Raw genomic sequence first — 23,058 nt, 5'->3', positions numbered from 1 at the left:
TTGCAACTTAGTTTAATATTTATTCTTTGAAATTAGAGTATTTATAGTTTAATATTTGTTTTTTTTTTTAAATTAGAGTATTTATTCCCAATTGTCTATTGTCTTCATTTGGTTCAATTTCTCTCAGCTGCACTGCTTGCAGTATAAGACTGCAATAAAGGATTCATTTTACCCAATCAGATTTTGCCATCATGCGTCGACACGTCAATCTAATCAGGTCAGGACCTTCGCAATCAGTAGTGCTGCAACTATAATATATTTCAAATTCATTGAGTTCAAGTTCAGAATTGTGGGCACTTTTGCCACCTCTGGAAATTCATCAGCAAATCAGCATCAGACTTCATCTTTACGTCAACGTGTAAATCAGACAAAATGCTCGTGCGCCCTCTGGCGTATCTATACCAGATCCGGTATTTTTTTTAAGTTTAAATTCTCACTGTAAATCAAAATAAACGAATAACAAATAAATGAAAAAAAACATCAATTTGAAGACGTACTACGTTGAAATCATTTCATTTCAAAAGAAAAATAAAATAAAGGTTTTGTGGATAGCACACTGACGTCAGGTGGTGTTTCCTGTCTCTTCTGTTGACTGCTGACTTTCATGTTGCTTCCATTCCCGAATCGCTTTTTTTCTATCTGCTTGTTTGCTTGTTTTTAGCCGAGTGAAAAACACTTGCGCCCTCCAGCATGTACCAGGTAAAGCCGATCTGCGGGGGGGACATCAAGGTTGATTTGCCCACCTGCATGTACAAGCTCGCAAATATCCACGCGCAGCCGGCGAACAGCTGCACCCACGAGCACGCGCTGCAGGTAAACGACAAGCCATTTCTTTAGCAACGAGATGATTTCCACTTTCGCCTTGCGTTCCTATACGTCGCCTCGTGTGTTATACGTTCGTAGTAAACGTATAGCCCGCGACTTACCGGTGGTGTCATTTCTTTTTGGAAACTGGTGACCTAGCTAGCTAGCCTGGTGGAGCTAAAATAGATTTCAGGCTGCTGATGCAATTGAAACGCAGTATATGTTTGACGCAACCTTGAAATGGTTTTGATACTGTTATAACATGTAATAATGGTTAAAAGGAAACTTCTCGCCGAAGGCTCTGTTGCAACCGTCTAAATTAGACAAAAAAAGATGTTAATGCTAACCTCTCGACTCACATTTATCTTAAAATATTTGGCCTACAGGTTTCATTCATTCCGTGACCTTTTTCAATTCAATTCGCATTATAAATAATTTAAAGTCCATAATTTCCATTAATTACTGCTTTTGATTATGAAAACGTGATTGAAGAGAATGTAAAGGAATTAACCGTTGTTACTGCGCATACTGTAGAATTGGCGTGTTGGACGTTTGCCTTTAAGGGGCGTGGCTTATTGAGTGATAACTGAAGCTAGGGTTGGTGACCCCTGCTATACATGTTCTGAGATTGGATAGTGATCAGTCCAGGGTTTGCCCCACCTCTGCCAAATTTAGCTTGCTGAAATTATTTTCTGTACGCAGAATGGCGAGGTGGACCCGTCCGTCAGAGCCCTGGAGGTTCGTCAGGACGAGATCATGCGCAAATTGTATGAACTGAAGGCGGCCGTGGAGGGCCTGGCCAAAACGGTGACCACACCCGACGCCGACATGGACCTGACAGTCAGCGGCAGCCTCTCGTCCCAGAGCTCCAGCTTTGCCGCCTTACGGGGCGCGGCTGACCTGGACACACTACTAGGGAAGGTAGGACGCAATTGGAATTATTGCCAGTACCATATATTTAAAGGGCCGCTTGATGTCATTACATAAGGTTCAGATCTAGTAGGTAACCACACTCCAAAAGTGGTACAAGTCAAAGGAGGTCAATCACCATTTTTGTTTAAGGGGGGCTTGATATGGACAACAACTATACTCTGGGTGACCCACTACTGTATCTAAACACTATTTGGGTGAAATTTTGCACGTACAGGAAGTTCTACTGTTTTGGGTGGGTGCGGCCTAGGCTCGCCTGTTCCACATGCTTCTATTTAAATTGAGTCTTTGACATCTGCACCTTAAGAAAATTTGACACGCGCACTCCACCGCCGGAGTTCTGCTCCTCCGATGATTTTCTAAGTGGAAAAACAAGGTCTGTTGAATTTCTCATCTTTAGCATTACTGCCATCTGGAGGTAGTTACAGCACAGCACTCATCAAGACTACAATAGTCCTTATACATTTTATGTTTGTAATTTTTTCTTGTTCGAATACATTGAAATGTTTTCACAGTGTGCAGAAGGGTTAGAAAATGTTCTCTATATTGATGAAGAATGTTAAAACAATCATCTTGTATTGACATCCCTTCCTCCGGTATCCCAAGGACCTCGGTGCTCTCCGCGACATCGTCATCAACGCTAACCCAGCGCGGCCGCCCATCACCCTCCTGGTTCTTCACAAGATGCTGTGCCAGCGCTACCGGGTGCTGTCCACCGTTCATGTCCACTCTTCGGTCAGCAGCGTGCCACCTCAGCTCCTCTCCTGCCTCGGCCCGCGCCATCCCGACAGCTACGCTCGACATCTCTTCCAGCTCGGCTTCACCCTCATATGGAAAGACGGTAAGGCGCCGTTGGAACGTCTCAGGTCTGTTTTAGCTAAACAAGGTGCATGATGGATGACAATTGAATTTGACAGTAAGCAGCAGTTGGCTTTTGCCTCCTCAGTACCCAAACTGCAGATGAAGTTCAGCGTTCAGACCATGTGCCCCGTGGAAGGTGAGGCCAACGCAGCACGCTTCCTCTTCAAGCTGCTGGCGCCATACCCGTCCGATGCCGCGTCGGCTACCCTGGTGGACAGCTGGGTGGACGCGGCCTTCTTCCAGCTGGCCGAGGGCGGCGCCAAGGAGCGGGCTGCCGTTCTGCGTGCTCTCAACACAGCCCTGGGCCGCGAGCCTTGGCTGGCTGGCCACGACGTCTCCCTGGCCGACGTGGCGTGCTACTGCTGCCTGCTGCCAGCCAGCTCCGCCTCCTTGATGCCCGCCAATGTCCAACGCTGGCTGGAGTCCTGCGAGAACCTGGGCCACTTTGGCCCCGCCAAGCTGCTCCTACAGTGACCTCTGAGGGCAAAGTGAGAGGAAGTGTGGGGAACACCTTCTCGCGATTTCCGCACACGTGGGCTCGCTTTCTGCCGTGCTGCTTTTGTAGAGGTTTTGAAGGGAGGAAGCACCAAAGGAGTGTTAGGACAACTGTGCGCTGACACCTTTCACCCACTTTGTGCCTACCAAAATAAATGACACTTGGCAAAAGTTCTTTGTGCTTGCGTGTTCTTAGCGGTTGGGCTCCAAAGAGTCACATGAGATGGAGCAAAATCATTTTGGGGAGCGAACAGGCATTGTTTTCGCACAAAGACTCAAGCAATAATGACTGAAATGTCTTAGTACTAAAATCAAATGAGCAAAAAAATTGAAATCCCAGTACACTGCTTTTTCATCACATACAGTATTTTATAAAACATACGTGATGTTCTCATTCAACAGTTGTAGAAAAAACACAAATGACCAACATTGCACCGGGCACCGACCTCGTGAAATCATAATTCTATTGCAGCGTAGTCACCGTTTGAGCGATTGTCAATCGAATCGTTCCGTACACATGAAGCGAAGGGCTGATTATTAAAAAAGGCCTCGTTTACGGTTGGACATTTTCGGCACTAACTCCATTAAAAGAAAAGAAAATGTCACATTTTTGAATAAAGGGATGGAAATTAAATATGTTTGTTGATTAATGGAACAAATAATTGCCAGACAAATTCATTATTGACACAATAATGAGCCACAGCCCCCATAACGGCGCAAAGGCCTCCCGAGAGCGACAACATTGGAGGAGATCAACGTGCACCATGTGAGGAATAGCGCCATGCGTCGAGACGCGGCTCGTTCTAGAACGCGGTCCGAGGCGAGCTCAGCTGTTGAGCACAGAGCACACGTTGATGTTGTATCGCAGCAGCTGAATGCGTTCAAAGTATTCGTCGGTCAGAAAGTTTCTGTGCGAGGCGGCCAAGTTTCCTTTCTGGCTGAAGAGCCTCTGGATGGGCGCCGTGGATGGCAAGGTGGTGTTGTACTTGAGGAACAGCTGCCTGACCCTGGGGAAGTCCTGCAAGCACTCCAGGCTCTTGCCGGTCCCCTCCACGTACTTGCGAATCTCCTCGGCGACGCCGCGCTCCCGGATGTGAGCTGTCAGTTTGGGCGAGCCGTAGCTGAAGAAGTCGTCCTCGGACTTGATGGTGGAGACGTTCCGGGTGGCGCCCACCTCGATCACGTCGCACGGGTCCATTTGTGAGGCTTCGCCGGCCAGCAGGGAACACATTTCCTCCCGCTCGGAGTCGGGCAGCCACCACAGGCGGAACTGGGGCGTGGTGGCCGTGGCCAACTTGGCCTCGTCGCTGGCAAACAACTCACGGAAGCGCGTGTCAATGGCGCTTGCCAACGAGATGATGACGTCGCCAAAGTACTTGGCGGAATCCTTGTGCTCGTTCAGCTTGTTCTTCAGACTGAGGACCGTGGGGATGACCAGACCCAGGTAGCACTTCTGCTCGGCCTGGAAAAGCTCCAGCGCGAACGCCAGCGGATGGAAGACGGCCACGTATTCTCGGAGGAAGTCCATCTCCTCGGGCTGCAGGCGCGCCACGTCCAGGCGGGCCGAGAGCTCCGTCAGCTCCCGTTCCGTGAGCGAGACGATCTTTTGCAGGGCGCAGTACTCCACGTTCCAGCGAATGACGGCTGGGACCAGCAGGGCCATTTTACGGATGGCCTCGGCCGCTTCCATGCCCACCTGCAGGTGGTGGCACTTGCTCCAAATGGAGAAGACCTTGGACATGGTGCTATAATAGAGCTGGCACATGGGTCCCTGCGACACAGCCTGCCAGAAGTCCTCGGCGACGATCCGCTCCAAGGTGTGCGAGGCACACCGCTGGATGGTGGGCAGGAACAGGAGCATGTCCTGTTCCGGCTCGCCCTCCAGCACGGCACCCACGTTCTCGTGAACGCCGACGTCGTCACTACAATCGGCGCCGTCCGGGGCAAACTCTTTGAAGACGGCGACAAAGGGGCTGGCGTTATCGGTGACGGTGGTCTGGACTTTGCTCTCGATACCGTACGCTGCGTGCACATCGCGGATCCTACCGGCCACCGAGTTGTACGTGAGTCGGCCCTGCATCCTGGCGAAGCCCAGAGCCGCCGACTTGCGCTCCAGCGAGTCGCCGTCAATCCAGTGGCAAGTCACGCCGAAGAAGCTGCCACCACCGGCGCTCCACACGTCGGCCGTGGTGCACACGTACTGCACGCTGGCCAGCTTGGTCGTCAGCTCCTCGCGCATCCTCAAAAAACTGTGGTCCACCTTGGCAAAGAGGGTCACCCTGTCCATGGGGTGGAGACCCTTGGTCAAGCCTGCAATCAGCTTGTTGAAGCCAGGCTGCTCCAGTACATGAAAGGGCTGACAGTCCTCCACGATAAATCGGAAGATGAGGTCGTCGATCTTTTCTTGCGTCGTGCATTTGGAGAGGATCTCTGCTTTTATCTTCTTCAGTTGACAGTAGCTGCTTTCCTCGCCGTTGTAGTCCTCTTTCTTCCTCCCGCGCTTCGCATCGGGTCTGGCATCGCATCCGAGATGTGTTCTCTGAAAGATATGATGTTTGAATACTCCTCATTAACAGTATTAGTTGCAGACGACCAAGGTTCACTTCAGTACTGATCTGATATATGTTTGTAGGCTTGACGATATCAAAACATATTCTGTTTGCTGCAAATGTGATTCTTTAAGATTTCTCTTTGCTGCTGAGGGTGTCCGAGTTGTCATTCATTCGATCAATCGTCTTCTCTAGCTAAAGAGTTTTATGAACTCATCGAGGAAAATTAATAAAAAATTAGGATTCACTTGACATGCATGTCATTATCAAGATATAAAATAAGATACATTAAAACAGAAAATTCTGTCGGTACTGCAGAGCGCTAATTGACTGTAACACTGCGAACTAATCAGATGGTGGAAAAACAATGACTTAATCGTCGGATTGGTTAGACAAACAGTCTCCTTGCTAATTTAGTCGAAAGGTTTTCGGCCAGCACTTCTGATTGTGAAGGCCATGGCAATAATGTGCATTTATTTACATGCCAACATTTACAGGCAGCAATGTAACAGGACAAGAAAATCGAACCTGAACACTCACGTCCAGGAAGTCAGGCAATGGAAGGCGTGAACATAATTGCATGAGCCAAAGATTAAAAATGTCAATTGCTAATGTCGGTGCTAATGCTCAGGCCAGTCGAGCAGCCAGGCCTGGTTGAACCTGACCGCCCACCACCGGTCGTTAGCGTGCAACAACACTGACGTGATGACTAAAATGAACAATCAATGTTTATTATCCAACATTGACCTGGCGACGACTGACAGCGACGGCTCAAAAAGTTCATGAGGGACTCGCAACTTACGTCCAAGTGCTTCTTTAGATTGGACGTGGACGTCTTGGACGTGGACAGCAGGTTTACCCTGGGAAGGCACAGATTACATTGCACGATGATATTTTTTCCTTGATCTGCCTTGTAGGTGAAATGGTGGCGATAACGCCAAGAATGGATGGCAGACTTGGTCTCGCCGCAGCCTTCATTGAACTCCGCGTCCATTTGGGAACCCGCGTGAGTGCCAAAAGCACTTGAAACGCAATCGAAGTGTCGTAATCCGATTTAGTAATCGTGATTACACGTAAAAGTAACGATGGGCGGCGGAGAAATCCTCATGGAGGAAAAAAAAAGGGGGCAGGTCTTTGTTTAGACGGAACCAGGCAGGAGTGGACAACGAGATCCGTTCCACCAATGGCGGCTCGGTGAGGTCACGTGCATGCGCAGTGGAGGGAGTCAAGTGACGCTCGCCACCAAGTAGGAAATGCGCTTGCGCAACTTTCCCCCACCACACGGCAAGATAGCGCCACTGTGTGGAAATCAAATCTATCGCAACTTTATTTATTGTACACGCAATGGCTGTTTCCATGATGCCTTGTGGCAACAACAAAAATGTTATGCCTGTATGTTTTAGTTATGTCATTCCGAGTCAACAGGGAGAGAGGAAAACGATTTTGTCATTTTTTTCCTCCGTTGATCCAAAGTGGGTAATAGTTGACAGTGGCAATTCATTTTTATTTTAATACTTGCGTACATTTCAGTTTATTTTTTAATCAAGCAATTAAATCAGCGCTACTACTTCTACAAGAGTATTTTTAATGGCAAGCATCCATAGATCTACTTAGGTTGAGCATGTTAATACTAGAACCACCTCTGACTATCACCGATTGCTTACCGCGTTCCCCCTTCAGTTGCGCTCCTCCATTGGTTGCATTTACATGAGGGTGGGCTCTTTTCAAAGATTTTTGACTTGCACACTGGAGCCGAGAGATGACTGGAAAGTTTTTTTCAGCACGACTTTCTGCGTTGTTTTCCTGAGCTTTGGCCACTATTGTTGCAAAAGTGAGCGTTCGCCTCAACAAGTAGGCGCATGGCCCCCGCGCACTGACGCACTCCGGTGCGCGCGCGCTCGCCTCGGTGCCCGGACCGTGTGGCGTATCCCGACGTATACCGTCGCGTGTCTAGCATGAGGAAGCATGGCTTGGTGTGAGCGCGGGGTTCAGACGCTGTTGGCCACGGTGGGGGCTTTCGCCGCCTTCAGCCTGATGAGCATCGCCATCGGCACGGACTACTGGCTCTACTCGCGTGCGTACATCTGTAACGGAACCAACACCACCGCCGACGAGACCCAGCCGCCGCCGCCCAGGACCAGGAAAGGGGACCTCACGCACTCGGGACTCTGGAGGATCTGCTGCATCGAGGGTGAGTCTGGAACATTATGGCATTTGTTCCAACTCATATTTTACGCACGCAAAATGGGTTCGTTGTACTTTAAGGAGCGTCGTTGCTTAGGTGGGAAAAGTGGTTGTCTCCCATCCGAGATATTGTGGGTTCGATCCTAAGCACTTGTGACCATGCTGAAGTCTCTTTGAGCAAGGTGTTGAACCGCCAGTTGCTCCTGACACCGAGTAGAAACCGTTAAAGAAGCCCTTGAATGTATGAGCGCATTTTGGAGCTAGTTTTAACGTGTCATAATGGGAGGTGAAATAATTATTTATGGTTGGCATATGTGCCTCAGTGTTCTACGACTGGAGGTTTGAATCCCAGTTCCACCTTTGCTGTGTGGAAATGACGAGTTCTCTGCGTGCTTGCATTGGTTTCTCTAGTTTCCTCCCACATTCCCAATTCATGCATGTTCGATTCTACTGAAGACTCAAAATGTCCCATATTGGGAATTTTGTTGTCAGCTGGGGTGCTAATGACAAAAAGGACAAGTATAAAGACACAAAAGAAAAAGAAAGCATGCATGGCATGACATAAAGGACACTTGAGCCCAATGTTGAGACCTGTGGTGAATTCTACCTGGGCTGACCATAATGGTCTCCTCATCTCACAGACAGTGTACCCTTAAAGTTGCTTGCAGTTGTCTTTGAGACATTTTTGAAGCAGCATCAGTTGCAAATGGAGGCAAAACAGCAGACGGCGTGAATGGGAGACGTGCTGCTGTGAAAAGTTCAATCGGCCATCAAGGAACAGATGAAAGAGAAAGAAACACATTGCTTCCAAGCTGCTCTGTCTCCGTGCAAAACTTGGTGCGCACAATAGCAGCTAAAGGATTTGCGTCAACACTGTGGTGGGTGGGTGGCTGGGGGGGGCAACGAAAGTAGCGTGTCCATTCACTCCGAGCAAAGTGCTCAGTGATCGTCGACTTTCATTCACGTCTTTCTCGATTCTGTTGCTTGGCAACTTCCCTGGAATCGCTATGGAAACATGCCCGCTGATTTAAAAATAGATGACTCTGAGACTTGTCATGTCCGAGCACAGAGGTGAAAGTAAATATATTTTTTAAAAAGTGTCAAGCTACTGCTACACAGGCCATTGCGCTGGAGGTGACGTCTCATTTTAGACTCATTCATTGACCGGTCTGAGCTTCCTCACTCTCGACACATATGTTCATTTGTAGCCGTTGCCTCCGTGGCTGCATCGATCAACATAATAACAAACGTTGCTGGCGACGGCATCTCGTTGCTAACGGCAACACAGCCGCTTCTAACACGGATGGCTCCATGTGGATTTTCGTCCCTCATCGTGGACAAACGTGTCACATCCATGTGTCTAAAAAAACAATAACACACAAAAGAAGATGTCAGGAGCATCTCGTCATGTAATTAACTAAGGGGCGTCGCCATGGCAAAAGAGGCGCGGATGCTGAGTCGGGAGGCTTTCATAATCTCTTTACTTTTTACTCATGTTTAACGTTAAAGCTAAAACAAAACACTGATCATTTGGCGTCCTGCAGCAAAAAGACAAAAACATACCTCTTTATCATTGTCCACTTGTTGCTAGGCAGAGTTCATAGATTGCTTTTGTTCGGAGGAGCCTACTATTTGAAGAAGTATCATAATTGTTGGCTTTTAAAATATTGATGGAAAGGTCTGAATGTTCTGAACCCCCTTTTCCATTTTAGCTTAGTTTACCCGAGATGATGCCCTGTTGGTATCGATGATGGACAAAAGTATTTGGACACGCTTTTTTATTTATTTTTTTATTTAAAAAAAATATTTTTCACCTCACATCTTAAACTAGAGCACAGCCCCATTTTCCATCTGCGACCAGAGACAGAAACTTGTGCTCCATTTCTGCTATGACACTAATTAATTTGCATGTCCCCCATTTGACAGCGGACCTATTTCATGGCCGCTGAACCATTTCAACAATGACAAGGTGGCTCAGCATCTCGTACTTTGTACGAATGCAATTTGCGTCCACTGCGTCGACCTACTGTTAGCATTTGAAGCTTCTGACACGTGAGCCTTTATATTGTACGTTCCTTCAGCCACAACGCAGTCATGATCACGGCATTGCATAGATTGATAGTGTGACATTAAAATAAAAAAGCTTGCTAGTTTGGATATCATTTTAAGATGAGACCGTCATATCTCCTAACAGAATGCTGAAAGTCTTTGTTTACGTCTTTGCCATGCAGGCATCAATCAAGGCAGCTGTTACCGAATCAACCACTTCCCTGATGACAACGACTACGACACGGACAGCTCGGAGTACCTGCTGCGTACGTACCATGATTAGAACGCCTTATTGCAGTTTTCTTTTTTTTTCTCCAGATTTTGTGAAGGTCACAAACAGATATTCAGCCTCATGCAACGTGATTCAGCCAGGAAACCGTTGAATTTTGTGTTGCTAATATTTTAATTGCAAAATAATGCAACTTGTCTTTTTAATGGAAAAACTGAAATGTAAAAAATATATATTTGTGAAAATTAGCACGACCAAACGCTTTGTTGTTTGACTGGAATATATGGCTATTGTGTGTGCGTGGTAGGCATTGTGCGAGCCTCCAGCGTGTTTCCGATCCTCAGCACGGTGCTGCTCATGTTGGGTGGCCTGTGTGTCGGCGTGGGCCGAGTCTACGGCAAGACCAACAACATCCTCCTCGGTGCGGGGATTCTCTTTGTGGCCGCAGGTGAGGCAGAGGTCCAAAAACGTTTCCCTGTCATCGCTCAGCCATCCTCCCCCTCCGAGTAGTGTCACACCTAATGTGCTTCGTGCACCTTCCTGTTGTTTCTGCTCCGTCGGGCAGGTCTGAGCAACATCATCGGCATCATCGTTTACATCTCGAGCAACGCCGGCGACCCCAATGACAAACGGGACGACGACAAGAAGTACACGTACTCCTACGGCTGGTCCTTCTACTTTGGCGCCCTGTCCTTCATCGTGGCCGAAACGGTGGCCGTCCTGGCCGTCAACATCTACATTGAGACTAACAAGGAGGTGCGCTGGCGGGCGCGGCGTGAATTCATCCGCTCCCTTTCGTCCTCGTCGCCGTACTCCCGCATCCCCAGCTTCCGCTACCGCCGGCGGACGTCTCGGGGCAGCTCCCGCTCCACCGAGGCGTCGCGGGAGAACTCGCCTGTGGCGGGCCCCAAGGGGGCCGGAGGGGCGTCCTCTGGCGGGCCCCTGGACGAGCTGTCCATGTACGCCCTGGCGCGGGACAGCGTGACGGACAACGCGTACAGCCCCGAGCACGAGGCGGCCGCCGAATTCCTGCAGGTGCACAACTGTTTCCCCAACGATTTGAAGGACAGCGTGAATCGCAGGACCACGCCCGTGTGAGACGCGCAAAATGAGGACAAGCCGGCGGGACCGAATGACTTGCGTGCACAACAAGTGAAAAAAGTACTCGCATTCTGTGCTCTGGTAGAACTCATAATAGTACTGAAGAATACTGATCCAACTCCTGTATTTGAGTACAAGTACAGACTGAAATGTCCTCAAGTGATTGTTTCCTGTCTAGTTTGGCAACTTGCACAATGAAACAACGTCCGACAGCATATTTGAATCCACGACGGCTTTATGTGTCCCTTAAAGTACTTTTGATGCTGACTTCAAAACAGCAGATCGGGTCGGTGAGCTATCTTAATAATTCTGTTTTTCAGTTTGACCTGTAAAAACTTGCAGCAGTTGCTGAACCTAAGCCTTAATTCATTTAATTCAATTCAATTCAATTCAATTCAATTCAATTCAACTTACTAAGTGGGGACTGCTACGTGGAGACTAACAGGACGTGGACTCAATGCGCCAAAGGAGCGCAATTTGTGTAATCTTCATCATCATCCAGGTGCATTCAGACTACTAAAGGCCTCCCCTCAACCAAGCGCCTTAGCCTTCATTATCGAGGAGCGCCTCATCGTCTGTCCACTGGAGCCTTGCGAGGTTGACGCACAGCATACAAAATGGCCGCCTCACTATGAAGCCATACAGCCACATTAGCAAAGACATTTCATATCATTCCAAATGTATTATACAAATATCAGATTTAAATATAAGGAGACAGATAAATAACTTCCCAAAATTTGTGTTTCTGAGTTTGTATGTATTTTAGCGCCCTACAAAGACTTTCAAAAATATGAACAGGGCATCATTTGATTTCCTCATTTTATTTTATTTTATAGCTATATGATTGTCATGAATATGTTTAATAGAGATCAACTTTGTCTGAAAGCCATGTGTACGTATTTCCTTGACAATTCAAATGTGTGGGAGGGAATGTAAAGTTCTGACTTACAATTACAATCAAAGTTGCAGAAATAAATGTGGGGGGGAAAGAGTTGTGAGCATCATTGAAAAGAGAAAAAAGAACACTTTAGGGTTGGGTTCCCCGACTCGCAGCGCTCGGTACTCCGACGCAGATTAATCGAGCAAAACGGATCAAAGGGGCGAGGACGGCGCTGGCAAAACAAACAAGCGGCGTGCCGAAGAGTCATTTGCCAGCCAAATGCCTCTCAAGGCAAAGCAATATATTTTGTTACGCAGAAAATTTGCCACCAATTAAAAGTGGTTTTCACTTCCGCAACAGAAAAAAAAATCTTCACAGGGCAGCTGGCAGCTGTAATTGAAGTGAATCACAGCACGGCTTCGTCAGTCACGTATGCTCATTTTTGTCACTTCAGTCATACGAAAAAAAACAAAAAAAAACAGGAAATCAGGGTTGGCGGTGATGCGTCGCCATGGCGGCCTTGTTACCTGGAGACCAGGCTAATGTCGACTTTGCCTCCCAGCCTTGCTCAGAAAGAAAAGGAAGGAAGAAAGAGTTCAAAAGGGTCACAAGGCCAAAGGCAGTGGCAAAACACTTTTGAATAATGGTTTCTGTAATTGCAACTTGGTAGTGGTTCTTTCAAAAAGTTGGTATAAATCTGTTTGTTGATGGGGTCACGGGGCCAAACTCGGCGGCCTCAGGCTCTGAGTCACGGTCGGGCCGCAAAGGCGTCCAGGTGGAATGCCATAATGAAACAAGTGCCTTTCCTCTGCCTGCTTCCTCCTCCTTAAAAGCCAGCCGACCATCAATTTCCCGCTTGGCTTAGCTGGCGATGGTGTTTAGAGAGAGCGTTGGTTCTTTCAAATAGCGTGACGCGTCAGAATCAAAAAGCGCAGCTGGGGAAATGTGGCCAGCGCCCGCTTGTGTTATACCCACAAAGTGTAAATGGAAGAAAACAGACACGGTCCCACAGCGGCCACTCGGCCGGGAAAACTGCCCACCAAAATGTGGAAGAAAGTTGTTGCTCTTCCAGATTTTCCCCTGGACCGCAATATCATGCCTGGTCAATATTTTTTATTCAATATTTAAAAATATATTTTTTTATTGTGCTACGCAGTATTCTATGAAAAATGATTTTTTTTTTTTTGGCATGTCTCTAAATGTGGATCATCTGCCTGCCTTCAGGTGGGACCCACTTGTGACTCCTGATTGGCTGAGGAAGTGGATCAGCTCATCTAACAACTAATAAAGGAAATCTCCTCCTGGGAGTCCCCTGACACACAAATGATTTTCAAAGCTACTCAGAAGATGACACCGTTCCACATCAACTGCAATTTTGTTTTGGAGGCCCAGATGTGTGAAAATGCTAGTGGGGGAGCAGCGAGGGAAACACAATAAGAGACCGAAAGTTTACTTTAGTAGGTCTTTGTCATTTAGTGTGAGGCCTCCACTCGCCAAATAGAAAGCGGTGAGGGAGAGCAAGAGCGGAGGGCTAGAAAGTAGGGCGCCGTTTTCAGGTCCCCCTTTTATTTTCAGCAGGCGCAAGGCAGAGCGCAAGAAAGACCAGAAAGGAAGAGTCACTCGTGCCGACGGGACCGGAGGACAGCGAGCGACAAGAACCACACAGCATGTTGGAGGAGCAGGCCACCAAGGTGAAGATGACGTGGGTGGTGATCGTGGCGGGCATGTCGGCCATGCTGGCCGCTGTGGCCACGGACCACTGGGCCGTGCTCAGCCCCCGTGTGGAAAAGCTCAACGCCACCTGCCAGGCCGTTCACTTTGGCCTCTGGAGGTTGTGCAAGAAAAACATCTTCATGGTGGAGGAGGACCCGCAGGGCAAAGGCTGTGGCCCCATCGGCTTGCCCGGAGGTACGATCACTGATACTAACATGAAAAAGTGGAGAGATGTGAGCAAGTAGCGTCCGTTTGGCAGTACAGCACAAAGCGTCAGAAAAATGGCTACTTTTAAGTTCCCAACTTGACCGAGTCATTTTTTTAATGCTCTCTATCTGTGCTTAAGAGTGAGGACTTTTCCCACTTCTGAGTCTTTGAACGTTGCCAGCAGTGTTGGGACGAGTCGGCTTTTTTTAGCCGCGGGCATCGCGCGCGGGCTTGGACGCTTCAGCCTTGCGATTTTTTTTTTTTTGTCTTTTATCCCGGTGGCTCCTCATTGGGACCGACCTTAAAGTGTGCCTCGGCGCTCCATCCCAGAGTTTAAAAGCACACCTGGGAGACTTGAGTTTGGGGGGGTGGGGTTGACGGGGTGAATAAGGGAGGGGCGCGAAGAATGCTCAGACATCCAAAGGGAGCTTTTAGTGAGTCTTGAATGTTAACGCTGCATGTCAAATTTGCTGTCAAAGCACCTACACACCCAACCAGGAGGCCACAAGTTTGCTTTGTTTGGTCCAAGTTTGTCTAAGAGAAACATCCACATTAAGCGAACGCGTCTGTCCAGCTCTGATAAAAACTGATAAATCTTTTCTAACAGTCTCTTTCGCATAAAGTTCAGCAAAGAACAGCTGAGGCTTTCTGGAAGGCCACACAGCTCTCTGAAGGCTTTTGTTGCGTCCCGCTGTAGCTGAGCTCCTTGTGCCATCCCCCAGAATGAAGCCATCAAAGAAGGCTGACGACAGCGAGACACAAAGCAGACTGATTCAAGTGAATTTCAAAAATGTCTTTGAATGACAGCTGGGAAGGAAGGAAGGACAAGCATGCACACGGAACAAAGACATTTCGATGCCTTTGTCCGCAAGGTCGATGATGCGGCCCGGCGTGCTCCGATCAGTTCCGCCCTCGCTCAGGTAATGAACGCCACATTTCATAAGGGGCGCGCGTGTTCAACGGCGAGCGCCAAGATAACATACGGAAGCAATCTTGCGACTTTTATTGCATTATCGGTAAGTCAGCTAGCGCATTTGTACTCGATATTCTTGCCAAATGCTTTGTCAACACAAAATAAATCAGTAACCCTGCGTAGACGAACCTCAGACGCGATTGCCTCTTGGACGCCGATTTCAAAAAGAATCAGAAAGGCCGTTGCTATTAGCAACGTATCAAGGCAGTCGTGTTCACGCCCACAACGACGCTCACCACCCATTTCAAACCGCTGCGAAGATACCAAGACAAAGTCAAGTCTGCCCCAGGGCATGGTTCTACAACTTGCTCGTGTCATGAAAACAGAACCCTCAAGAGGCAAGAAAAAATAATTTGCTTCCCGGACTGGAAGCAACGCAGCTCAATCAAAAGTGGCAGTAAAGGCAGATAGTGTTTGCAGCCTCTAATGGATGATTTGGTTTGCTTTGTATCAAACACACACACACATGCATGCACACCCATGGTCCCCTTGCTATGCCTTAACATGTGGATGAATTGAACCGGCCAGCACTGGCAGCAGCCTGTTGCTAGGTAACCTCTTTAGTCATTCGTTCTCATCCTGGGTAACAAACGGCTCCTTTGTTGTCTGCTGTACACACACACATATAAACACACAAAGATAGATGGGAGGGATTATTAGTTTTTTTTTTTTTGCTTCTTTGATTTGTCGTGAAGATTGTGATGAAAAGGAGTTGTGCCTATCTCGGGATTCTGACATTTGCATCCCTGTGCTGTGCTCGAATCAACTTGGATTATTGTGACTGCTTTTTGCAAAGTGGTGCATACGCACTAAAAAGAAAAAACACAGTTCAAATAACACTAAATGAATTAGGGTGCTGACTTTTTTTTCTAGCAGATGAGGTTTGTGAAATATTGCGCAATACCGATTTGTGTCTTTCCTGTGTGTTCCGCCACAGCCAAGAACTGCTCCTACTTCAAACACTTCACATCAGGAGAAGAGGCGGAAGTTTTTGAAGTCAAGACCCAGAAGGGTAAAAGTTGCAACAGCGTTTGTGTTGATGAAAACCAATTTTATGTTTATGAGGAGGAACAGGAAAAAGCATTGCTGTACATCGCGGTGGTAATATACTCATCGCCTCTGGCTAGACTTTTATTCCCGCCTTAATTTATCGCAAGACTCACGGGATCTTACGTGACCTGAAACAAGAGCACGTTTGTATTTTTATTATGATGCGATTTAATATATAGAGCGACGTGTTTATTCGTGTGCTTTTGAGCTTGGCACAAAGGTATTTGAACGCCGTTTTCCTCGATTCAGCGACGAAATGGAAACAATCGACATGTCATTGAGTTGTAATTAATGACAGTGGCCACGCTCAGTGGCTCAGCCTCAGACTACATTTTGTTGGCAGAATACAACATCTCGGCGGCAGCCATCGCCATTTTCAGCCTGTTCTTTATGATCCTGGGGACCTTGTGTGTCATCTTCTCCTTCGGGAAGGCCCGCGACTACCTGCTGAGGCCCGCCGGCATGTTCTTCGCCTTTGCAGGTGCATTTTCATGTTTTATCTGTTTCCAAATGTAAAGTCATCAGAACGATGGTGGCAGATGACCGGACTCGAGTAGGGTGACAAGGTATGGGTGACGTTGCCCGCCCGCAGGTCTGTGCATCGTCATCTCGGTGGAAGTCATGCGTCAGTCGGTCAAGCGGATGATCGCCAGCGATGAGACCATCTGGATCGAGTACTACTACTCGTGGTCCTTTGCGTGCGCTTGCGCCTCCTTCACCCTCCTCATCCTTAGTGGCATGGCCCTGCTCCTCATCTCCATGCCCCAAATGCCCCGAAACCCCTGGGAGACCTGCATGGACGCTGAGCCCGACACCTTGGATTAGCTTCACATGCAAGCTACAGTAGAGCTTCGAGGGAAAGATCAATTCATTTTATTTTATTTTATTTTATTATTGGGTCTGGAACATATTGAGCGCTAGTTTCAGTCCCTATCCATGTGGCTTAAAAACATCTTTAGACAAAAAAATAAAGTATCCTTGCTCGGACGCTAAAAATACTTTGTAAATGAGACAGTTGTTTTTGCGTGATTGGTTGTCACGGCCCACCTGCATCGCAGTCTTTTCTCTTCTCAAAAGACTTTTTCCAATCAATGGGAGGCCAAAGAAAGAAGCAACACTGAGCTGGTTGTCGCAGCCGAACAAAGGGGCGACACGACGCGACGTGACGTGACGCGACGCTCGTCCTCTTGTGCACTTCTAAAAAGGCGAAAAATCAATTTGTTCAAATCTTCTGACTTGTAATGTTTTTACTGCCAGTGAAGCATTTGCACCTATGAGACAACGGCAGCCATTTGCTTTTGTGACGTACTGAAGGCTTTTTTTTTTTTGGGTTGCTGACCGATTCTACTATTTTAATCGATGCCAGCGTAGCAAATTAGTAGCTTTTTGGTGTGTCTATTAAACTGGCAATTGAACAAAATTTTCTGGTGTCTTTTGTTGTGTTGATATTGATCCGTAACTATAGTTCCAAGCAATATTCCGATTGATTATATTCACACATACTGTCACCTAAAGTCCCCCTCCCCCCTGGTTTTCTTTGATGAACCCGTGCCAAACACTCTCTGGGTCATTGCCCACACGCTTGTCAAGGAAGAAAATCCTTGTTGAAGGAAGAAGAAACAAGACCAATTCTCCAGAGACTTGAGAGTCTGCTGGAGCGAAAGCATGCAAGAAGCCACCCGCATTAATCTTTCATGAGACCTTTACCTTCCGCCCATGTCTTCTTTACTCACTGTCATGTTTCATTTCTGGGATTGGCGCACGCTGTGGCATTCCCACCGCTCGTGTTCAATGCATGCACGAGTGTTAGCGTCTCACTTTCAAAAGTCCCGCGCGGCTGCGTAAACAATCGCAATGATGTCCACTAAGCGTTTGTTGATTATTCCGCTGTCCAGTGCCAAAGGTCAAGATTGCTTTGCCGAGGAAAGATTTTTGTGTTTTCCCCACTTGGGTCTTTTTTTTTGGGTTGTTCAAGCAGCCGTTCGACTGTTGGGTTGAGACAGATGTAATGAGGCAATCCAAGCGTGCGCTGCGCCGGGACTTGACGTGGACGTACGGCGCAAAATGCACTCTGGCCCGGAGGATGACAAGCCTCGAGGACACATGTCAAGATAACACGAGTGTGCTTGACTAAATCTGCCATGACTGTTGACAGATAAAGAGAGGGGCTGGAATATTTTTTTCTCAAGAGGTAAGCTTGTCTATCTTACAGGTGAAGCACTTGTTGATGATATAAGACAATGTCAAGTATGGATTCACTTTCCACAAGAGGCAGATATAAAAGTGGTTAGATATTGAAAGCCTCAACTGAAAAAGCAAGTGCAATCTGCAAAGTTTTAGGACGGCAGAAAATCCAGACAAATACTACTCACAAAATAAATTGAGGATCAACATCAAAAGTTAACATAAGAAAAACCTTAAGTCAGACAATCAGTGATTTCATTTCGTTGAAATGGCTTCAAAAGCAAAACGCAAAGGTTGACTCATGCCGCTGCCAGGGGCAACTAGACAAGTGCAAATGTCGTAAATTACAAATGCGAGACTGTTTTCAAAAGGTCAGGAAATCATTGCAAAAAAACACACAGACACAAGAGAAATGAATGTTTAGAATGACGGGCGCCGAGGTTTTCAGTGGCTCCACTCTTGTGGAAAATGAATTTTAGCTGGACCATTACAGGTTTGTAAACGAACAATATACGTATTTCATAACTCGCAAAGAACGGACGATGGAATGTAGAAGAACAGGAGAGGGCCAAGAATGGATCCCTGGGGAGTACCGCACGGAAAGATTGCGTGAAATGAATTACAGAAAAACATTATTTTGCCAAAGGGACCTATGTGCTTCTAATTTGTTTTCCTTTCTTTGCGGGAACAAATGAGATCAGATGAGTTGAAAAAGACAAAAAGTGTTTTTGCATTGAACTTGGACGAGCAAATAGAAAAGGAAAACCGATTCTAATTGCACTTTTAGCATGACGCCATTGAAATGTTTTCTCACTTGCCAGCTGACTAAAAGCCGCCGTCTCCACCATGCGGGCCTTTTGTGACTCATTCACGGGCAAAACGTGGGAGGAAAGAACATCATGGAAGTGCAGACAAAGTTTGCGCAATCTTCACTTAAAAACATCATCTCAAAACACGGAAAAGGAGCTTTTTCTTTTTCAGTCGCCATGGTAACGGCGCAGGAGCGAGACCCGACGATAGCCAAAGAAGAAGAGCCGGTGTGAGAAGGTCACACTGGCTGGGTGACTTCTGGTATACGTTTCTCCGCTCTGCATTTTGAAGATTGATTTACTTGCCGCTGTGGTATCAAATTGAACGATTCAAAACTGTTTGCAAAGCGGTACAACATTCCAACATGAACAAATGAATTTGTTGAATGGCAAGCAAAGCAAGCGTGGATCCAGGCAGCCCATATCCCTTGGGAGGCTTCAAGGTGGACAACTAATGTCAGAGTCCAAATAGTGGCAGACATCTCATCAGGAGGAGACAAATTTGATTAACTCTCTATCACAATTCCATTCTGCTCTTTTAATTTACTTGGTCCCCGAGTCACAGGCGTGAGCGGAATAGCCGCTCTCCGCCAGGATTTCATTAATTGAGTTTGGGAGAGGCCACTTCATCACACATTTACTACAAACGTTATATTTTGCATGTAAACTTTGGGAATGGAAGACCATTAAATGTTTGACATTTTCAAAGAACCAATGATAACTTTCCAAACCAGACGAGATTTCCTGGATGAAACGAGACAGCGGCAGTTATCACTCAGCCGAGCTGCTGCAGGTGAATGAGTTTGCCTGCGGAATGCCGAGACGGAAGCGATCGGCACACACGCAGCATCGCCGCCGCCACCCACCTGCCGACACTGCATGACAACTCGGCACATTACATTAGCATGTAATTTGAATTGCAAAGCGGAAAGGCAGCGGCGCACGTCGTTACACACACACACACACACACACACACACACACACACACACACACAATATTTCCTGCCGCTGTTATTTGGAAGAACGTCGATGTCTACCGGATGACAATTGGTCAATGTACACATTTTTTTTTTATTGAATCGTGATTTTTATTTTTGTTGTGTTATGACTTGCTCTTCCTTTTTTCTGCAATGCGCCACAATTATCACATTGCAAAGTTCGTCCATTTCTCTCGTTCAACTTGAAAGGTCAGACTTGCAAAAGCGCGAGCGGTGACAAGCAATGGGAACTTTTTCACTTCTGCAGAACAAAAAAAAAGCTCAGTTTCAGCCTGCTGGGCTTTCTCTGCATTTGCACTCAGCTCTCGACTAATATTAGAAGAAAGGAAATTTCCCTTTTGTCAAGGTGCGGGTGGCAAAGCAAAATCTAAGTGCAGTCCATTAGCAGCGAATGCACAATATATGTGCACAATGTTAGGATACGGATTTTAGCTATTGATCTGACTCCAAATTGCGATCAACACTTAACACAAGTTGTTATGTCCCAATCCACACACTGGCGCACCTAACAATTTTGCAAGTTCGTTCTGTCAAAGAGATCAATCAGACCAAATTTACCAATTGTTTATTCCTAACAAAGCGCACTAATACAGGCCTGGGTCCCGGGTCCCTCACAGTAAAACCCGTGCGGTTTTGTGACCACCAAAAGACGACACATTCTTCCGGGTTGCCCACTTTTAAAGATACACAATATGAACATGCAAAACATTGTGTGATGATTGGTCGATGGCCATCTCCTCCCCGTCGAGGTGTCATCACTCTGGTCAGGGGTTGTTTTTTTCCTCTCGAAGCCCAACCACTTGGACGTGGTGTTGTTCTTTGTTCTCGTTCCTCACCGACCTTGAGGTGTTATCGTCCGGTACTCCCTTCGTCCCGTACTGTCCCGTACTCCCTTCGTCTGGTACTCCCTTCCTGGGCCTGTTCCACAACACATCAAAGAAGACAAGTTCATGCAGTTTGCCTGCACATTCCTCACCCCCACCACCAATCCACACGAGCACTCCAATACTAGATATTATATTGATATGATTATAAGTTTAACACAACCTTAAAAAACATTTGCAAAGTGCTGAAAGCACATTTCCCTTTAACGAGTATTGTTATATTGCCTGTTTACATGTGTTGCTCCACTGTTTGTGCTAAATTATACACTGCTTGGAGTGCTACCGCTGCTATTTGCTAGCTCATCTATAGCCTTTCCCTTAGTATTAGCATTCAACTTGCGGACGTGTGCTTTTTTTTGGTGAGTGTGAAAGTTTCTTAATATGAGTGAGAAATATTGCGAGACGTTTTATGGCGCTGATTTTTGGTGTGAGACATATTTTAGGGTGAGTGTGTGAGGTTTTGTGATGTGCAAGTTGAGAGTAGTTTTTTTTTGTAAGACGCGTATAAGTGTTTTTGGGGTGTGAGTTTTCTTAAATATAGATTTCAAAGTGGAACGATTCGCTTTGATGAAAATGATTTTTTGTTACAGCCTTAATGGGCCCCCCCACACACACACACTTCACACGCCTAAGTGGTTGCTTTCAATACACAAGGCAGCAAATTTCACATCTTTTGGAAGAATTGCTCACAAATTCGATGCTGCTCGTCGTGAAGTGTATAGCAACCGCTGTCACCATAGTGACGAGAAGGCGGCAGTTTAGAGGGGCGTGGAACGTGGGGAGATGAGAAGTGCATCCAAAATGTGTTATGACCACTGTGATGCTCTGTGTGAGACACACACACACATTCCCCTCTCTTCCGTGCAACAAATATCACACCCTCACACTGGTGTTGCTGAGTGGTTGTCATTTAATCTGCAAGTGGAAATGCAAGCTGAGTTGAAAATAATAAACAATCACTCTGTACTGATAAAATCCATTATGCAAGAGATAATCTTGCGAGGTCCGATACCTGGCCGGACGGCCAAACGAGGTGCTTCCGAACTCATCTGTTCAACTTGACTTCCTGCATGTTAGAGTGTAAGCAAATCAGAGAGGTGGCTCACATTGCCATGGCAACGGCGCGGGTGGCTAGGCGTCACTTTGCTGAAGGAGAAGGATGCAAAACTTACATCAGAGCTTGCTGCTTGAGTTTCTTGGCTGGCTGTTGATAAAATATTGATCTTGCAGATTTAGGCCGGAAAGCGCAATTTGCAAAGAGCTTGTGAGAAGGAGCGCTGGCTGTCAGCTTAGTGATGCCCGTTGGTGGCCTCGTGTTTTGCCAGCGCTTCATCATCTTCTTCATCACGGTGTGGGTTTTTTTGGTGAGTGTGAAAGTTTCATAGTATGAGTGAGAAATATTGCGAGAAGTTTTATGGCGCTGATTTTTGGTGTGAGACATTTTTTGGGGTGAGTGTGTGAGGTTTTGTGGTAGGTTTTTTTGTAAGATGCGTATAAGTGTTTTTAGGGTCTGAGTTTTCTTAAATATAGATTTCAAAGTGGAACGATTCGCTTTTCTTCGATGCAAATGATTTTTCGTTTTTTGTTACAGCCTTAATGGGCCTCCCCACACACGCGCGCGCACACACGCACACAGACACACTTCACACACACTTCACACGCCTGGACATCTCGCCATCATTCAGATGCTCGGCCACAGCTACCTTCCACCAGTGGGTCGCCCCCCATCCCCTCCCCACCCCTTGCGAGCGATGCTTCCAATAAGGTGGCTGAATATTTTTTTTCCCCGCTGCTATGGAACGTGCTGAGAAAAGAGGCGCTTCCCGCGCGGCCGCGGGGAACTGACGGACGCTAAAGGCCAGCTAATGATGTGGAGAGGCGAGGAGGAAGGCAGGTATCTTAGCAACCGCTTCTCCTCGCCGCCGCCAACCCCGACAAACGCGTTGTTTGTTTGATTGCGTGCGTGTGTGTGTGCGCGAGCGCGGCCGCGTGACAGCAAATCGGAATGCGCCGGCCAAACCGTGACAGGTATCATCGAATCGCAGGGGGCAGAAATCAGCAATTGGAGATGTTGCCCCGTGCCAACTGAGTGAGGAAGTCTTGCAACATTTCTATTTGCTGTGTGTGGGAGAGCGATGATCAAAAGTATCAATTAAAT

The 23,058-nt window shown here is 47.1% G+C and overlaps 4 protein-coding genes across 5 annotated transcripts; 3 read left to right on the top strand and 1 right to left on the bottom strand.

Moving 5' to 3' along the window:
- The first annotated feature begins 577 nt into the window (after positions 1 to 577).
- On the top strand, positions 578 to 3,261 carry aimp2 (aminoacyl tRNA synthetase complex interacting multifunctional protein 2). Its single transcript, XM_085933860.1, has 4 exons — positions 578 to 813; positions 1,507 to 1,725; positions 2,341 to 2,575; positions 2,681 to 3,261. The coding sequence occupies exons 1-4, from the start codon at positions 691 to 693 to the stop codon at positions 3,067 to 3,069; spliced, it is 966 nt and encodes a 321-aa protein (XP_085789986.1). The 5' UTR covers positions 578 to 690; the 3' UTR covers positions 3,070 to 3,261.
- zbedx (zinc finger BED-type containing X) lies at positions 2,853 to 6,834 on the bottom strand. 2 transcript variants are annotated; one of them, XM_085933858.1, is made up of 2 exons: positions 6,168 to 6,374; positions 2,853 to 5,629 (listed from the first exon to the last, which is right to left on the bottom strand). In XM_085933858.1, the coding sequence occupies exons 1-2, from the start codon at positions 6,219 to 6,221 to the stop codon at positions 3,917 to 3,919; spliced, it is 1,767 nt and encodes a 588-aa protein (XP_085789984.1). In that variant the 5' UTR covers positions 6,222 to 6,374; the 3' UTR covers positions 2,853 to 3,916. The 2 variants fall into 2 exon arrangements, with proteins under 2 accessions (XP_085789984.1, XP_085789980.1); XM_085933854.1 differs by lacking the exon at positions 6,168 to 6,374 and adding an exon at positions 6,442 to 6,834 and having other exon boundaries at positions 2,866 to 5,629.
- On the top strand, positions 6,309 to 12,179 carry cacng4b (calcium channel, voltage-dependent, gamma subunit 4b). Its single transcript, XM_085933859.1, has 4 exons — positions 6,309 to 7,830; positions 10,055 to 10,138; positions 10,409 to 10,549; positions 10,667 to 12,179. The coding sequence occupies exons 1-4, from the start codon at positions 7,605 to 7,607 to the stop codon at positions 11,197 to 11,199; spliced, it is 984 nt and encodes a 327-aa protein (XP_085789985.1). The 5' UTR covers positions 6,309 to 7,604; the 3' UTR covers positions 11,200 to 12,179.
- Positions 12,180 to 13,749: 1,570 nt separating this feature from the next.
- Positions 13,750 to 16,850, top strand: cacng1b (calcium channel, voltage-dependent, gamma subunit 1b). The gene is made up of 4 exons (XM_085934445.1): positions 13,750 to 13,990; positions 15,913 to 15,987; positions 16,369 to 16,506; positions 16,618 to 16,850. The coding sequence occupies exons 1-4, from the start codon at positions 13,750 to 13,752 to the stop codon at positions 16,848 to 16,850; spliced, it is 687 nt and encodes a 228-aa protein (XP_085790571.1).
- Positions 16,851 to 23,058: the final 6,208 nt, after the last annotated feature.

The sequence above is a fragment of the Syngnathus leptorhynchus genome, chromosome 16 (genome assembly GCF_054491065.1).
Source record: "Syngnathus leptorhynchus isolate UIUO chromosome 16, UIUO_Slep, whole genome shotgun sequence".
NCBI lineage: Eukaryota > Metazoa > Chordata > Actinopteri > Syngnathiformes > Syngnathidae > Syngnathus > Syngnathus leptorhynchus.
The sequence above is the reverse complement of the archived record's forward strand: the minus strand, read 5'-3'. Positions and strand labels throughout refer to the sequence as shown.

Excerpts from the sequence above, each read along its gene's own strand:
- aimp2 (XM_085933860.1), top strand. The coding sequence starts at position 691 with ATGTACCAGGTAAAGCCGATCTGCGGGGGGGACATCAAGGTTGATTTG. Across the intron at positions 1,726-2,340 it reads TGGACACACTACTAGGGAAG|GACCTCGGTGCTCTCCGCGA; the intron begins GTAGGACGCAAT and ends CGGTATCCCAAG. Across the intron at positions 2,576-2,680 it reads CACCCTCATATGGAAAGACG|TACCCAAACTGCAGATGAAG; the intron begins GTAAGGCGCCGT and ends TTGCCTCCTCAG.
- zbedx (XM_085933854.1), bottom strand. The coding sequence starts at position 6,633 with ATGGACGCGGAGTTCAATGAAGGCTGCGGCGAGACCAAGTCTGCCATC. Across the intron at positions 5,630-6,441 it reads ATCTAAAGAAGCACTTGGAC|AGAACACATCTCGGATGCGA; the intron begins GTAAGTTGCGAG and ends CATATCTTTCAG.
- cacng4b (XM_085933859.1), top strand. The coding sequence starts at position 7,605 with ATGGCTTGGTGTGAGCGCGGGGTTCAGACGCTGTTGGCCACGGTGGGG. Across the intron at positions 10,139-10,408 it reads CAGCTCGGAGTACCTGCTGC|GCATTGTGCGAGCCTCCAGC; the intron begins GTACGTACCATG and ends TGTGCGTGGTAG. Across the intron at positions 10,550-10,666 it reads GATTCTCTTTGTGGCCGCAG|GTCTGAGCAACATCATCGGC; the intron begins GTGAGGCAGAGG and ends TCCGTCGGGCAG.
- cacng1b (XM_085934445.1), top strand. The coding sequence starts at position 13,750 with ATGTTGGAGGAGCAGGCCACCAAGGTGAAGATGACGTGGGTGGTGATC. Across the intron at positions 15,988-16,368 it reads TGAAGTCAAGACCCAGAAGG|AATACAACATCTCGGCGGCA; the intron begins GTAAAAGTTGCA and ends TTTTGTTGGCAG. Across the intron at positions 16,507-16,617 it reads CATGTTCTTCGCCTTTGCAG|GTCTGTGCATCGTCATCTCG; the intron begins GTGCATTTTCAT and ends GCCCGCCCGCAG.